This window comes from Staurois parvus, unplaced genomic scaffold (genome assembly GCF_062004578.1).
Source record: "Staurois parvus isolate SC_StPar_1 unplaced genomic scaffold, SC_StPar_1.0 ptg001161l, whole genome shotgun sequence".
NCBI lineage: Eukaryota > Metazoa > Chordata > Amphibia > Anura > Ranidae > Staurois > Staurois parvus.
In genome coordinates this window covers 975,321-992,527 of record NW_028318957.1, presented here as the reverse complement: position 1 = coordinate 992,527, position 17,207 = coordinate 975,321, and the positions used below count along the sequence as shown (strand labels likewise).

At 43.7% G+C, this 17,207-nt stretch overlaps 1 protein-coding gene across 1 annotated transcript; it reads right to left on the bottom strand.

Annotated features, from left to right (window-relative positions):
* Window positions 1-677: 677 nt before the first annotated feature.
* On the bottom strand, window positions 678-16,696 carry LOC149439090 (ribonuclease inhibitor-like). Its single transcript, XM_089659485.1, has 5 exons — window positions 16,456-16,696; window positions 14,284-14,445; window positions 11,019-11,183; window positions 6,904-7,068; window positions 678-3,222 (listed from the first exon to the last, which is right to left on the bottom strand). The coding sequence occupies exons 2-5, from the start codon at window positions 14,319-14,321 to the stop codon at window positions 3,138-3,140; spliced, it is 453 nt and encodes a 150-aa protein (XP_089515611.1). The 5' UTR covers window positions 14,322-14,445; window positions 16,456-16,696; the 3' UTR covers window positions 678-3,137.
* Window positions 16,697-17,207: the final 511 nt, after the last annotated feature.

Genomic DNA, 17,207 nt, shown 5'->3' with positions numbered 1-17,207 from the left:
GTGATCAGTGCTAATACAAAGCACTGACACTGTACTAATGGCCCTAGGCAGGAAGGGGTTAACATGTGGGGCGATCAAAGGGTTAACTGTGTGCTTTTCTACTGTAAGGACACTGCTTTGTATGGCTGAGCTATGCAGAGCCATGCAAAGCAGTGTGCAGGAACTGACGGGAGAGATCAGTGTTGTTTACATACCGGTCTCTTCTCCGTCGGAAATCCTCGGCGATCACCGGCCGGGACCCGGTGATTGACAGCCGAGGTCGCACTGGGCAGGAAGGGGTTAACATGTGGGGTGATGAAAGGGTTAATTGTGTGATTCACTGTGTAAGCATACTGCTATGCAGGGCCATACAAAGCAGCATGTCGGTGCTGACAGGGGAGAGATCTGCATTTTATACATACAGACCTCTCCCCTGTCAGAGTTCCTCAGCAATCACTGGGTGCCGACGTGGAATCTCCAGCCAGGACCCAGTGATTGACAGCTGTAGCCATCAATGGCGGCGTGGGTAGGGCAGCACCTGCCCTACCCGGAAATGCAAATCACATTGCATGTGTGTATATATATATATATATATATATATATATATATATATAATTTTGTGCTTCCCTGCCGCCCTGTAGCAGTACTTCTGCTATAGGGCGGAGGTGAAGAGGTTAACCATAAATCCACTCGAGATGTCTATAAAATATATACATTTTAATACAAAATTCATATAAACATAGCACAATAAATCATCTTATTTCATGATATTGTTGAACGTGTGACTTTAGCCGGAAAATGTCCTGAGAGATCGCTTCATTCTAGCCCCTTATGCAGGTATAGCTATGGAAAACATTACAAATAAGTGCCTAGACTGTTTAAAAATCCAATAAAGCGCTCTCTTACACTGCTCTGCACATGCTCAGTTCTCCTGTCTCCTTGACACTATGCCAATAGTCATTGAATCGCTAGAGACCAGTCAGCTGACAGTTCAAGATTTACTGCTGCTGAGGGGGAGGAAATAACAGGAATGACACAGACTGTGTCAATGGTAAAAAAAAAGATTAGGGGGAGAGAAGAGAAAAGGAGAGGTGACCGGACTGTATTGCCAGCGAGACACAAAAGTGTTAAACTTCCAAGGGTAGTGTCTTGGCTTATCTCCCAGATACTCTCCTCTTTCTCCTTTGGCAGCAGCACCGATATGAACGTCAGTGCTGTAAAACTTCTGTCCGCCTTCCTCTCTAGCTGAGCCAAGACATACAATCATGACTGGAAATGCACACATTTTAATTATAGAAAAAGACATGAAGTTTTTGAGACTAAGGAGTGGAGGTAGAGTTTTTAATAGGAAGGTGACTGCACTAGGCTACAACAAAATGGCGGCCTCCAGCAAGAAGAAGCAGGAGCAATGCTGGAGGCAATTTACAGCACACACTGATTTTGGTAGCATAATTATTCATGTGGAGTGTACACTCACCAGCCACTTTATTAGGTTTGATTGCTTGGTAACACAAATTGCTAATCAGCCAATCACATGGCAGCAACTCAATGCATTTAGGCCTCTAGACATGGTGAAGACGACTTGCTGAAGTTCAAACTGAGCATCAGAATGGGGAAGTAAGGGGATTGAAGTGACTTTGAACGTGGCATGGTTGTTGGTGCCAGACGGGCTGGTCTGAGTATTTCAAAAACTGCTGCTCTACTGGGATTTTCCCGCACAACCATCTCTAGGGTTTACAGAGACTGGTCCAAAAAAAGAGAAAATATCCAGTGAGTGGCAGTTGTGTGGAGGAAAATGCCTTGTACCTGGTGTCAGGGGAGGATGGGCAGACTGGTTGGAGATGATAGGCAACAGTAACTCAAATAACCACTTGTTACATCCAAGGTATGCAGAATACCATCTCTGAATGCACAACATGCCCAACCTTGAAGCAGATGGGCTACAGCAGCAGAAGACCACACCGGGTGCCACTCCTGTCAGCTAAGAACAGGACAAAATGTATTCTGCTCCGTGTCTTTGCTAAAAAAAATAATCCCAAGATGTGTAAATTAATTGGTTTACGTGAAAGTTATAGCGTTTACAAATGGCTGTATATATAAATGTATATGTATGTATTGGATTTTTTTTCCCACTAGTAATGGCAGTGATCAGTGATTTATAGCGGGACTGTGGCGGGCATTCTGACACTGGGGGGAACTGACATCCCCAGTGACACCAGTACAGTGATCAGTGCTAATAAAAAACACTCACACTGTACTAATGACACTGGGCAGGAAGGGGTTAACATCTGTGGCGATCAAAGGGTTAACTGTGTGCTGTGTGTGCACTTTACACTGTAAGCACACTGCTTTGTATGCAAAGCAGTGTGCAGGAGCTGACGGGAGAGATCTGTATTGTTTACATACAGGTCTTTTCCCCCGTCGGAAATCCTCGGCGATCACCAGGTGCCGGCGTGGAATTACCGGTCAGGACCGGGTGATTAACAGCCGAGATCGCGAATGTCAGCATGGGTAGGGCATGTGCGCAGCTCGCCCACGCCCCCTACCCAGAACTGCAAAATTTCATATATATATATATATATATATATATATATATGTGTGACTTTGCGCACCCGTGCCGCCCTGTAGCAGTATTTCTGCTATAGGACGGTGCAGAATCAATTAAATAAACACAATGTGGGTGGATTTACTAAAACTGGAGAATACTAATCTGGGGCAGCTGTGCATGGCAGCCTATCAGCTTCAAACCTCATCTTGTTCAATTAAGCTTTGGCAATAAAACCCGGAAGCTGATTGGTTTCTATGCCGAGCTGCACCAGGTTTTGCACCCTTCAGTTTTAGTAAATCAACCCCAATATGTTTGGCTCTGTAGAAGTGTCCTTAATTATAGACAATTATCCTTCCATTGATCAATAAATTGTACAGTTCTTGAATTCAAGCAGCGCCCTTATCACCACAACATGAGCACTGGTTTCGGGTGGAGTGTATTTTAAAACCTTTATGCCCGAAGGTATCGAGGGCTAAGAAAAAATCCTCCCCATCCTGTCCTGGGTATATTATGATTCTCCTCTTGGGTCAGAGTTGTCCATGTCTTAATCTTACTCTGTTCTATCATTCAGAATCCAAGCTCCTGTTCAAAGCCTCTTCCACTGGAATTGTTATAGGTTAACCTTCAGTCCTGGACGGAGCTTTTCTAGCTCTCTTAGTTCTCTCATTGTTTCTTCTGACACGGGGTTCCTGATCCTAGAAGAGAGGATATAAATAGTAATTAGAGCTCATTATATTGCTCAAGAGCTCTTTATATTGCTCACACACTATTTCCCAGCATCCTCCAGGACATCCCTTACACAAACCTGTCACCTTGTATGACGTTAAAGCAGGACTAAACCGCTGAATGCGTTGGCTTCCCTGCCCCTCTTCTGCGTCGCCATATTTAAAACTACGGCGCTTGCCGGTGTCTGCCAGGTATCTTGGACCTAGAAAAGATCACAGTGCCTATGCACATGCTTGGGAAGGGGTTCTGTGAGTGCACAATTCTGCCAGCTTCTTCCAGATTTCCACTATACCGCCCAGTGGTGTTTGTGCACAGATGCCGCACAGCAGTGGCTTAGTAATACACTGCCTCCTGGGATACCCACAATGTAGCCAAGCCAGAAACACGGAAGCACACAAATAAATAATTGAATTTAATGTGTATTTTTTAGAAAATATTGAGTTGATATACACTCACCAGCCACTTTATTAGGTACACCTGTTTAATTGCTTGGTAACACAAATTGGCAATCACATGGCAGCAACTCAATGCATTTAGGCATCTAGGCGTGGTGAAGACTACTTGTTGAAGTGCAAACCGAGCATCAGAATGGGGAAGAGAGGGGATTTAAGTGACTTTGCAAGTGGCATGGTTGTCAGTGCCAGACAGGCTGGTCTGAGTATTTCAGAAACTGCTGATCTCCTGGGATTTTCACGCACAACCATCTCTAGGGTTTACAGAGAATGGTAGAGGGGCAAATGTGTGGACGAAAATGCCTTGCTGATGTCAGAGGAGGATGGGCAGACTGGTTCGAGATGATAGAAAGGCAACAGTAACTCAAATAACCACTCGTTACAACCAAGGTATGCAGAATAACATCTCTGATCCCACAACACGTCCAACCTTGAAGCAGATGGGCTACAGTAGCAGAAGACCACACCAGGTGCCACTCCTGTCAGCTAAGAACAGAAAACAGAGGCTACAATTCGCACAGGCTCACCAAAATTGGACAATAGAAGACTGGAAAAACGTTGCCTGGTCTGAGGAGTCTGTATTTCAGCTGCGACATTCAGATGGTAGGGTCAGAATTTGATGTATAGAACATGATACATGGCAGGATGGATCCATGCTTTCAACAGTTCGTGGATGTGCAGCCGACAAATCTACAGCCACTGAGTGATGCTATGATGTCAATATGGAGCAAAATCTCTGAGGAATGTTTCCAACACCTTATTGAATCTATGCCCGAAAAATTAAGGCAAAAGGGGGTCCAACCTGGCTCTAACAAGGTGGACCTAATAAAGTGGCTGGTGATTTGAAAACGTATCCAACAGCTATTGTGGAATGTACAAAATCAGCAGCACAGATCCAGCCGTGTGAGATCCTGATGTTACTCAGTGATGACATAAATGAAACGCAATCGTTACCCCGATATCCCACAGATTGCCACTAACTTAGAGTCATTTCTCCATAGATGTTTAGATCTCTGAGAGCAGCTAATGTAAAGCTCATTCCAATAATGAGTTATACAAATGTTATACATTTTAGAATGACCATTTAGTTTTTAAAATTAGCAACTTGTAAGTAACATATTGTTCATTGTGCCTGTACAGGATCTTAGAATTGTTCTCAGACCAGAATTTACATGTGTTGATATTTCTAAAGGAGCTTTAAGTACAATGTGTTTCTGTGTCAATGTGAACATTCCATAATGGTAGAGAGTTTATCCTGATCCCCATGACATCAAGCAAAATTTCAGTAATAGGGAACAAAAATACTTCCAAACAAGGGTGGTCTGACCACACATGGGTCCCTAGGGCAACAGCAGATTTTGGGTCCCCCTGTGTCCCCACACTCAAATGTAACAAAAAATGACATTCTACACACAAGCACAACAAAGAGGCACCATCCATTGAAATCAATAGGGACTGCACCAAAAGTGCCCCAAGAAAGCACCCGGGGTATGTTTTTAGGAGCATTTTGGGGTCAAGTGCCAAAAATATGCTGGTGGTTAAGGAGCAGGCACCTACCTGCATCCCTAACAACCAATGAATAGCTGAATGTTAAGGAGCCAGACCATGTCAGCTTCCTTAACAATCAGCAGACAGGTTCAAAAAAATTCACCCCATCTCCCGCTATTCGCTGCTAAGGTGACATAGTTGTGCAATCTTGCATCCCGCTCCTCCAGTCTAGCCACCCCTCCCCTCACAGATGCTGCTCCCGTCCACTGTCTCTCCATCTTCTCCTCTCTGGTGGTAACATAACTTGCTGACCACTGAGGGGAGGCCTTATCATTGCCAGGTTCTGGCTCCTTAACAATCATAGCTCCAGCTGGCCACTGAGGGGGTGGCTTTATCATTGCCAGGTTCTGGCTCCTTAACAACCATAGCTCCTGCTGGCCACTGAGGGGGAGGCCTTATCATTGACAGGTTCCGGCTCCTTAACAACCATACCTCCGGCTGGCCACTGAGGGGCAGGCCTTATCATTGGCAGGTTTCGGATCCTTAAAGCGGTAGTAAACCACATAACAAAAAAAAACCTGCAAGGTAAAGGCATAATGAGCTAGTGTGCATTGCACACTAGCACATTGTGAAGGACTTACCTTGAATTGAAGCCCTCCAGTGGAGCGTTTCACAGCTCCCCGGGGCTTCCATCTTCACCTGGTCTTCCTTCCGGGTTCACGAGCTGTGGCCGAGCCACAATGACGGGGCCATGGCAGAGTGCTCTGAAGGAACGGCATGGGTATGCCGTTCCTTCTGAACACATGCGGCGAATATCAAAGAGGGCTACTATCGGTTCACTTTTAGGAGATATTAATTTTACCTACAAGTAAGTTTTATTATAAGCTTACCTGTGGGTAAAACTATTCAAGAAGAGTTTACTACCACTTTACCAACCACCCGCCAGTGTCCTTAACAATCAACGAATAGCCGGTTATTAGGGAGCCGGCGCCCAACAATGTCCTAAACAAACCAGCTATTCACGCAGATACGCTGTAATGCCACACATTAAAATGCTCTGTGCGGGCAGGGAAGCCTCTCTCTGATGGCAGGTTCCAGTCAGCAGCGTTCCCGGTCCAGCGGCGGCAGCAGTTACAGCACGCAAGCGGCTCTGCATCCTGTGTTCATACAGCCGTCCATCCACCTCATCCCTGGACTTTCCATGAAGGAGACATGCCTAGCATAGCTCCACATCTGTGAGTGCATATTTATTGCTTTTAAATCTATCTTAAGAAACCCCACTTACTACATTAGGCTCCTGTGCACCTTTTGCTGCACAATGGCCCTGGTCTCCTCTCTGCCAGGAGCCTCTCATCGGGCCCCCTACTGGCCCCGGGCCCTCAGGCAGTGCCTGACTGCCCAAATGGTCAGTCCACCCCTGATTCCAAATGAAAACATTAGGTAACATTATTACATCACATTTGTAACAAATGTTCTGTGAGCACTATGCGGCATTGCAGAATTACTCCACCACTTCTGACACCTTGTGGTGGTGAAGCTGGGGAGATGAGTAATTATTGGCACAGAGCCTTCCTTTGGTACTATGTGATATATCAACTAAATCATGCCATACATGAATGGAGACACTGATATCGTCATACACAGGATTATCTGTCTATGGAATGTAAAACTCTCCCGAAATATTGTCTCAGTCATTCCTGTTATACTCACTGTAATTCCTCTATCCGGCTTGTTGTCAGAGCCGCCATCAGATCCCTGAAATATGGACCCTCCAGATTGTTTGCAGCTAGGTTCAGTACCCTCAGTGTCTGGTTATTTCTTATTCCAGATGCCAGGTTGGGGCAGGAACTGTCAGTCAGGTGAGTATTATTCAAACTGTAGAAGAAGACAAGAATGCTATCAGAAGATAATTAATTTTACCCCCAGGAATGAATGTAACTACAACCCCAATTCCAATAAAGTTGGGATGCTGTATAAAAACAGAATGCAATGATCTGCAAATCTCATAAACCCATATTTTATTCACAACAGTCAATAGAAAACATATCAAACATATAAACAGAGCAAATTACCATTTTAAGAAAAGAATATGGTCATTTTGAAATTGATGGCAGCGACATGTCTCAAAAAAGTTGGGACAGAGCAACAAAAATTGTAAAACGTAAGTGGTGCTAACGAAGAAAAGAGCTGGAAGAACATTTGACACCTAATTAGGTTAATTGGCAACAAGTCAGTAACATGACATGGTATAAAAAGGGCATTTTAGAGAGTCAGAGTGTCTCAGAAGTAAAGGGCAGGGGTTCACCAATCTAAAAATTGCCAATTTCAGAATAATGTTCCTCAATGTAGAATTGCAAACGCTTTAAATCTATCATCATCTACAGTACGTAATATCATCAAAAGATTCAGGAAGAATCTCTGTTTGCAAGGGACAAGGCTGCAACCGAAACGCAATACTAGATGCCTGTAATCTTGGGGCCCTCAGATGGCACTGCATTATAAACAGGCATGATTCTGTGATGAACATCACTGCATGGGCTCAGGAATAATGCCACTGTCTTCTCTGGGCAAAAGTACATGTAAAATGGTCTGTTGCAAAGTGGAAAATTGTTCTGCGGTCAGACGAATGGAAATTTGACATCATTTTGGCAACCGCATCCTCCGGACTAAAGAGCAGAGGGACCTTCTGTACTGCTGTTCTGCCTGAAGACCCAAAGCTGTTAACTACTGCAGTGCTGGAAGTTCAGGGACAAAAAGGAGGACAGGCATCCCTACAGTGAATATTTCTCCAGGATCCAACTGCCTGCACAGTGTGGGACACACTTCATTACAGGTGAGTGACGTGATGACAGCTGTAGAAATTTTTTTAGCTAAACATCAGCTTTAATGAGCCAAGCCCTGCACAAATTTAATAGAAACAGGCTGTGGTTTTGCTATGAAATAAAATACTGCAGAAGGTACAACAGTGTAAATTTGGCAGGACAATTTTATCCAGAGATAATTGGCCTGTCTAACCGGAGTAAGCCTTTTATATAACCTCTGGGGATAGAGTATGCTCTGGTCTGCAGCGGCAGGAGTCCCAGGCGTCAAAACTCCCTCCTCACACTCTTCACCGGATTGACTTAATTATCGTGGAATAGGTCAAGGTATTATTTTGGTGTTTTGTCAGAAGCTTCGGCATTATGGGGTCTAGAGGTTGTTTGACTTTAAGAACCTGAGTCTGCAAGGCTTTACGTGCAATGTCTGTCTCCATTTTGCTCTTCAGTATGACCTGGTGGAGAAACTTTTCCAGGCCTGTGGTGAAAGAGGACAATTTCTATCCCTCTTCTGGATAGGTGTGTTCAAAGAGATCTCTCGAAAATCTTGCTTATAGGTGCAGCTTATCTTATCATTTGTTAGGCTCTGGCTGACATCTAAAACACTCTTGTAGACTTTTGATTTTCTCGATATTTATGGTGTCTGCCTCCTCCCATTCTTACACAGTCAGTACTGCTTGGTAGATTCAGGTGTCAAAGTTCTCTTCTCCTGATTGTACAGGGGTTTTCCCAGAGTAAATCCACAGCCTTTGGTACCTATAAACGGGTATAGACAAGTTCTTCACAAAACTTCCCACCTGTCTTCCTACGTCTATGGAGCAAAAGACGGGGAAATCCTAATGATGGAGCAGAGGCAGTAGTAACTATACGTGGAAATGGCATCATCTGGCTGGGACTCTGAGTGACTTTCTGGTGGGTTCGGGTGGATTACCCACACCTCACCGCCACTTGTTATATGTAAGCTCTCAACCAAGAAGCAGGCCAGAATTTCCTTCCTCTACTCTAGCAATGTGTAGATATTTGCTTGGTCTATTTTTGTGTCTTGCATGAACACTCACTGATAGGAAGCTAGTGCAAAAAGACAATACAGCAATCCCGGACAAGCCCCCACTTCTAAAAATTGTGTTCTGTCTTCCACCTGAAATGACCCACCTAACTTGCCCAAAGCTCCCTGACACCCCTTGTGGAGTTTGACAGGCTTTAAAAAAAAAAAGGCAAAAATCTTTCAAGGGATAAATCAAATGGTGAATTAACACAACACTTTGCAATGACAAGAATAGCAGGCACAGTGGAAAATACCAATAGTACAGGCACAATTTCTTAAAGTGCTAACCCTTACACTGGAATGTGATGGACAATACTGCAACACCCTTAACAGAAAAATGCAGTGACCCTTCATACCACGGTCAGATAGAGTAGCACAACGATACATGAGTGAGGACACCCAACAGGTCCCTTCCTGATGTCTATGGTAAACCTCTCACACTAAAAGGAAATTTGCATTCAGGATCCCAATTCTAGTGAAAAATCCCTACCTGCTGCACTGCCAGTGAGGAAATAATTAACATTGGCATGCAATGGGGCCCAAAGTCCTGTGCTGGAGTTCTCCCATAAATCTCTGGTCCCAAAAGGGGCACAAAAAGTAACAAAACAATACATCAAACTAAAAAAATGAGGTGATACTATATATATATATATATATATATATATATATATATATATATATATACACACCATTTACAAAATTTGTTCACTAAACTGCTTTATTGTATTACATTTGCCACATAGGTGACGTTGAAATGTAACAGAATACAGTTGTCGAAACTGGAGATTTACTCCACAACCCTCTGCCATCTTGGGGTAATAAAACCAGAGAGATTATTTTTGTCATTAAGAGTCTTGTATGGGGCCACTCCAGTACTGTGTGATGCATCCCTAAAGCCTGGTACACTAAGATTTTTGTTTCGTTCAACTAAGCAGGCTGAATGAAAAAACACTGAGGAGCTCAGGAGGGGCTCACTGTACTAACTATTAAATGTTAGTACAGAGATCTCCCTGCTGAGCTATTGTGTATTGACGGGGATGCCGATCAACTGATGGTTTTTCCAGCATGCCTGTCAGGGTCCTGTCCACGGCGGAAGTTCTGGAAGATCTGGCATTTCCGCCAGAACCCTACATGGCCGCAGAAGCGCGCGTTGGCAAAGATCCATGCGCATTGGCACATGGACGCGAGCCGGACCACGCATGTGGACTGGCGCATAGTTGCGCACGCATCAGGCTCAGTTTGGCGCCAGACGGCCTTTATAAGGAGGCTCGTCACTTCCTCAAGTTGCTGGATGATCTTACTTCCCTGTACCTTGTTCCTGTTTCTTGTGCTATTGTGATCTGTGATTTCCTGATACCGACTCGGCTTGCTCTTGGACCTGTCTGTTCTTTTTAACCCCTGATCTGACCTTGGCTTGGCTAACGGATATTCCCTCTTGCTCCTCTGTGTATGACCTCGGCTATCCCATCTGACTACGTCTGCTCTGATTCCCACCTGGTACCTGACCTTGGCATTGAACCGGCTATACAGTAATCCTCTGTTCCCCGGAAGGGCTTGCATACCTCGCAAAGGCGCCACCTGTCTGCAGACCTTATCTCAGTGCATCAGCTGTGCTCCTGGGTGGACCACCAACAAGCACTCCTACAGGCGACCTGTGCCACTTTGGGCATGACTCCCACTGTCCCACTCTCAGGGGAGTCTGGAACTTAAGCCCACTCTCCATTGGCCTCTCACACCAGGTACGTGACAATGCCCGTTCGACAGCAGTTGGACGTTTGGTCGGCTACTTGTGGACAGGCTGCCATACACATCAGCTGAACTGGCTGATATTTGGCCTGTGTGTATCAGGTTTAAATCCTGCTGCAGAAGGGTGGAGACACTCATATCACCTTAGGCAGCATTATCATAGTGTATAGAATGTAAAACTGTCCCAGAATATTTTCTGTCAGTCCTGTTATACTCACTGTAATTCCTCTATCCGGCTTGTTGTCAGAGCCGACATCAGATCCCTGAAATGAGGACCCTCCAGATTGTTCCAGGACAGGTCTAGTGTCCTCAGTGTCTGGTTATTTCTTATTCCAGATGCCAGGTGGGGGCAGGAACTGTCTGTCAGGTGATTATTATACAAACTGTAGAAGGAGAGAAGAATGTTACCAGAAGGAAATCAATTTCTCCCCCAGAAATTAACTATCCTCTACGTCAGCCTTCAACTTTTTCAATAGACAGGAACCCTTGGAAAAATGTTCATGTCTTAGGGGACCCTTGCAAAAGGATTACATCTCTAGCTTATGGCACATTTGCATGGTCCGTATGTTGTAAATATAATAATACATGAAAGAATAAAGAATGTGGTGTTTCTAGGATGTACTCCTGCTCTGTAAGAAACAATTAGTTTCAATAACTTTCATGAAATGGAGAAAATAATAATGGCCAGAAAACATCAACAGTGGAAATTCTAAGGCCCCTTACAGGGGCCTATCTACTGCGAGGCAAACAAGGATTTGCCTAGGGCGGCATCTTTCAGGGGGTTGACGCCGCGCAACAAATATACATGGGAGGGTGATATTAGTCTTGCCTAGGGCAATACAAAACCAAAATACACCACTGGCCCCTTACACCGGTAGTCAGCGAAAAAGCAGCTTCTCATATAGGTAGTCAGTGTAGTGGCCCCATACATTGGTGGCCAGTGGGAGAAGAATCCCTTATATGAACGGTCAGTGAGATTAGACTAGTCTTACATGGTTGACCAGTGGAAAATTTACCCCCCTCAAAAGCACCCATAAAAATATAATTGATATTAGTTCAGTTAGAAACTCTTCATTGATCCAGGAACCCCTTGAAACCTCTGGAGGAACCCCAGGGATTCAAGGAACACTTGTTGAGTAACCATGGTTAGTCTTGCTGAAAAAAGACAAAAGTCCATCCAGTTCAACCATTTAAAAAAAAGTTATAATCTTATACCCACAGTTGATCCAGACGGAGGCAAAAAAAAACCCAGCAAAGAATGATGCTCGGAGAAAAATTCCTTCCTGATCCCCCGAGAGGCAATCGGATATTCCCTGGATCAACTTTAGCTATGAATGTTAGTATCCAGTTATATTCTGTATCTAAGAAAGAAGGTCTTTGTGAACAGAGCTCATTTCTCTTTATTGTAATAATTTATGCTAAGTCACTTTATAAACTCCAGTAAATACTATACCATATCCAATCTTTATTTTAAAAGAAAAATGCAGAAATTAAAATGTAGTTTGTTTCCCTCTTAGTTCTAACCTGATATAGAGATTGCTTGTTCAAAATAAAATATTAATAAAGCAGGTTTGATACTTTAGAAGAGTGGAGTAATAAAATGTTGTTTTTCCCTGAAATTGAAAGGAACAAAGAATATTTTTGGATATTGGACTTCTAGAAAGTGTCTGCCATATTGGATGGATTCTATAGTGATGGGGTGGATCATGGGTGCAGTGCCTGGCCTCTCTCTGACCTTTTATCTCAGGGGTTTGCACTTTCTTCCCATTCCCTTGGAAACACACACAAGGGGGAATGTATTAAGACTGAAGCAGACAGAACAACCAGGAGCAACTGTGCATAACAAAAAGTCAGCTTCTAGATTTCGTTTTCAAAGCTTAGCTGAAAAAGTTGAAGCAAGAAGCTGATTGGTTGCTATGCACAGGGGCTTAATCTTGATTAACAGTCTCTGGACTGGCCCACGACATGTGCGCTGACTATCAGTAATAGTACACACTTACCACATACTACTGCGTGTAGTACCGCCATGCTAGCATGTCTTTTTATACCTGTAAATTTAAAAGTCCGAGTTTGACTTGAACACCCCTCGTAGATAGTGTAGCACTACCTCCTTAGGAGTTGCTGAAGATTTTGGGTTCCTCTATAGTCCTGCACAGCCAGGCAACACTCATTTCTCTCAGACACGCATCCAGGAGACAGTAAACTAAACAGTCCTTGAACTTGGTGTTTATTAGGGGAATTGAAACTTGGATAGGGATGAGGGGTGCATGGGATGCCCAATGAGCTGTGAAACTGTGAGCAACTTTTTGGAACTATGTACAAGTAGTAAAAAGGATTTTCTCTTCCTGGAGAGCTAGCAAGTCTCTCCTTGAGTACCTCCTCAGACCCCAGATGAAATCTCCTCTTCACCCAGCTGCCTGAGGAAATCCCTGGCTAAGGGGTCCCAGAATATGACACCTTGAATGAAGCATTCCTAGATGAGGGCTAGTCAGCTTTCCCACCCAAATGCCCTCTCCTATCTGACCCAGGGGGTGTGGGGTTACTAACGCTGGGCTGGCTCCTTCCCTGCTTCCCAGACTGTCCTCTCTCAGGGGAGATAAGGCTAAGAGATCCTCCCTTCAGGGGAGATAAGGCTAAGAGATCCTCCCTTCTAGCTCTTGTGCCTGTCAGTTGACCCCTCTCTTAGACCCCTTCCCAAGCTCTATCCTATGCTTTAGCTCACTTCTCCATCTTTTACCCGAACCCTCCTGCTACTAGGCCGGCTGTAAAGGTTGTCCTAGCCCCTTGCCAAGTCTGCTGTTGGGGATTGGCTAGGATCCCTCAAGAGTGCAGATTAGCCACTCCTTACATCCGCCCACTACTTCTAGAACTTTCTCCAACGTTCTACGCAGGCGGAAGTCACAGAGAGCTGATTCTGCAGATCCTCCCAGCTCTGGCCGAAATGTGACCCCTCTGACTATTACACCTGGGCTGCTATTCAGCTCTTAGCTGAAAATTAACAGTCCTAGCTCCCTCTAGCTACCTAGGAGGGTGCTACAATAGTTTAGACTGATACTTATGGCACTAAGCAAAATTTCAGTAACGGCACAAAAATATTTCAGATTAACGAAAGTTAGGCAATATGGTTTATACCATATATAATGTTTAGTCATTGCTTTATTACATCACATTAGTCACATAGAATTACACTTAAATAGGATACATCCATGATGTCACATCCAGTTCTGTGAGAAGTTTTAGCATTTACTCCTCCACTGCTGATATCTTGGGGTAGTAGAGCTGGAAAGATGATTAATTATTGCCACTAAGGGTGTTGTCTCAACCTTCCTCTTGTACTGTGTGATTTATATATATATATATAACTAAATCCTGCCATACATGGATGGAGATACAGATATATTCATACACAAAATTATTACACAGTATTTGCAATGCAAAACTCTCCCAGAATATGATTGTCTCAGTCAGTCCTGTTATACTCACTGTAATTCCTCTATCTGGCTTGTTGTCAGAGCTGCCATAAGATCACTGCAATGACCCTTCAGATAGTTCCAGGACAGACTCAGTGTCCTCAGTGTCGGGTTATTTCTTATTCCAGATGCCAGGTGGGGGCAGGAACTGTCTGTCAGGTGATTACTATCCAGACTGTATAAGAAGAGAAGAATGTTACCAGAAAAAAATTAATTTCTCCCCCAGGAATAAATGTAACTATTCTCTACATCAGTTGTCTCCAGACTTTCCAAGAAAAGGGCCAGTTTATTGTCCTTCAGCCTTTAGGATGGCCAGACTGTGGCCAATGGGAGGAGAAAATGCTCCAGCCTCAGTGCACCATGATTGGTTTTAATGGGAGGAATAGTGATCCATTGTTATGAATCAAATGAATAGTGCTCCATTGATGGTAAGAAGAATTATGCAACCGAATGCATGTGCTCCTGCGCTGGACTGTGGACTCCACAATATTTAGTATCTCCAAATGAGTGAGAGAGAAATGCAGGTCTTGCTGCCCTCTACGAACCAGGGAAATCCAAAGAGAACTGTATATAGGAAACAAAGAGAGGGTGTACAGGCCTAGTCATTACCGTAAAAAAATGGGATTTATTAATAAATGGCAAAATACTTACAAAGAAATATAAAATCAGATAGAAATGGGAAGCATGTGGCCACTGGCTCTGAGGAAGAGGTACAGCCTCGAAACGCATTAGCCACCAGCTATCCAGAGGCTCACAGTCACCCATCAGACCACTCTTTGTTTCCTATATACATGCCCCATTGATGGTGTCTGTAGAGGGAATGGTGTCCCATCATTCTTGACCCCTTTGATCCCTCTCCAAACATAGTGCTTATAGTTGTGACCATAAAGCTCTATTTTGGTCTTGTAACTCCAGATTACAGTGTGCCAAAAGCTTTGAGCCGTGTCAGTGTTGTTGGACATATTGTAACCGCACGTTTTTAGGGCATTGGCGCAGTAAAGGCTTCTTTTTGCTAACTTTACCATGCAGCTCATTTTTTTTCAAGTATCGTTGTATTGTGCTCCTTGAAACAACCACACCAGTCTTTCCAGAGCAGTCTGTATTTCTCCTGCGGTTACCTGTGAGTTTTGCTTTGTATCCTGTACAATTCTTCTGGCAGTTGTGGCTGCAATATTTCTTGGTCTGCCTGACCCTGGCTTGTTATCAAGAGATCCCCAAATTTTCCACTTCTTAATAAGTGATTGTACAGTGCTGACTGGCATATTCAAGGCTTTGGATATCTTTTTATATTTTTTTCCATGTTTATTAAGTTCCATTACCTTGTTATGCAGATCTTATGACAGTCTTTTTCTGCTCCCCATGTCTCAGTGCATCCATGCAAGAGCTACAAACTCATTGACTCACACAGACACTAATTGCAATTTAAAAAGCCACGGATGTGGGAAAATACCCTTTAATTGCCATTGTAACCTGTGTGTCTGTACCAAGGCCAAACATTCCAGGGGAGGGAAATTTTTGACCAGGGCCATTTTAGTGATTTCTGTTTTCATTATGATTTAAAAAGGAGATGAACAACAATGTGATAATAAATGGCTTCATAAGATCACTATACTTAAAGTGGAGTTGCAGTTTTAGTGTTTATTAAAAGTCAGTAGCTACAGTTTTTGTATCTGCTGACTTTTAATAAGCACACGCTTACCTGTCCCAGGGTCCAGTGATGTTCTCACCCGCACCATCCCTCCTTCCCTTCTCTCTGCCATGGTGTCTGCATCTCAACTGTGGGCACCAGGCTGTAACAGCTTGTGGCTTCACAGCCTGGTGCCCACTGCTCATGCACGAGTTGCGCTGTGCCTCCTAATTGATCCGGCAGTCTTTGGGGACCTGTGGAAGTTCCCAGGAGACTGCGTTAGAGAGGAGGGGGGCAAACTTCCGTCTCACTTCGCCACAACGAACTGAGGTGGAAGTGGGTATCTGTCAAAAACAGAGAGGTGGAGGGGGCAAACAAGCAAAGATTCTACTTTTGAGTGGAACTCCACTTTAAAATAGGAATGGGCTGTAATTCACTAAATATGTATATATAAAAAAAAGTCCATGTGTAAATTGCAAAAAAGTCACTTTATAAATTAGTGAGGAAAATATATAATCATAGTCATAATCCACCACCAGAAGAAATAAATAAACTCACCAGAGCTTATTGCTGATTAATTAAAACCAACAAAAGCGCTATTGCTCTGGGAGCGATGGTAATAAATGAATCCAGATATTCAAAGCAGTACTCTATAGAGGAATGGAATATCCAAGCTTGGGAGCAATACTCTGCAGCAGCAACATCAAACCAGCATCTAGGAACCTTTCCTTAAACATCTCCTCCATTCATGATCATGGAACCACACTCGGGAATAAAGAAAAGGAATGATGGTGCAGTGTGTTTAAGAACATCACATTTAATCAAAATTAGGTAAAAAAAACCTCACAAACAAGGTGTTAAGCCGACACCAGCATGATAAGCAGTCAGCAATAGCATTAGATTGCAAGTAGCGTGCACAGCCCGCTCACCGCGGATACCCCCGCTGCTACCAGGGTGTGTCCTGACGTCACGAACATCCAGGCTCTCCCCTACGCGTTTCGTCACAAATGACGTCCTCACAGAGCGGCGTGGATGTCGGACACCATGGTAACCATACATACACACATACACACATATATATATATATATATATATATATATATATATATATATATATATATACACACACACACACACCCTGCCCGCACTTTACAATGCAGGAGATCTTAATCAATCAGCGCAACATCTCACAGATTGCTGGGCTAATTGTTACAAATAGGTAACCATTCCAAACATGTCATTTACATAAACTGTATCAAATTTACAAAATAATATGTATCATTTTACTCAACATAATTTAGATACAAATT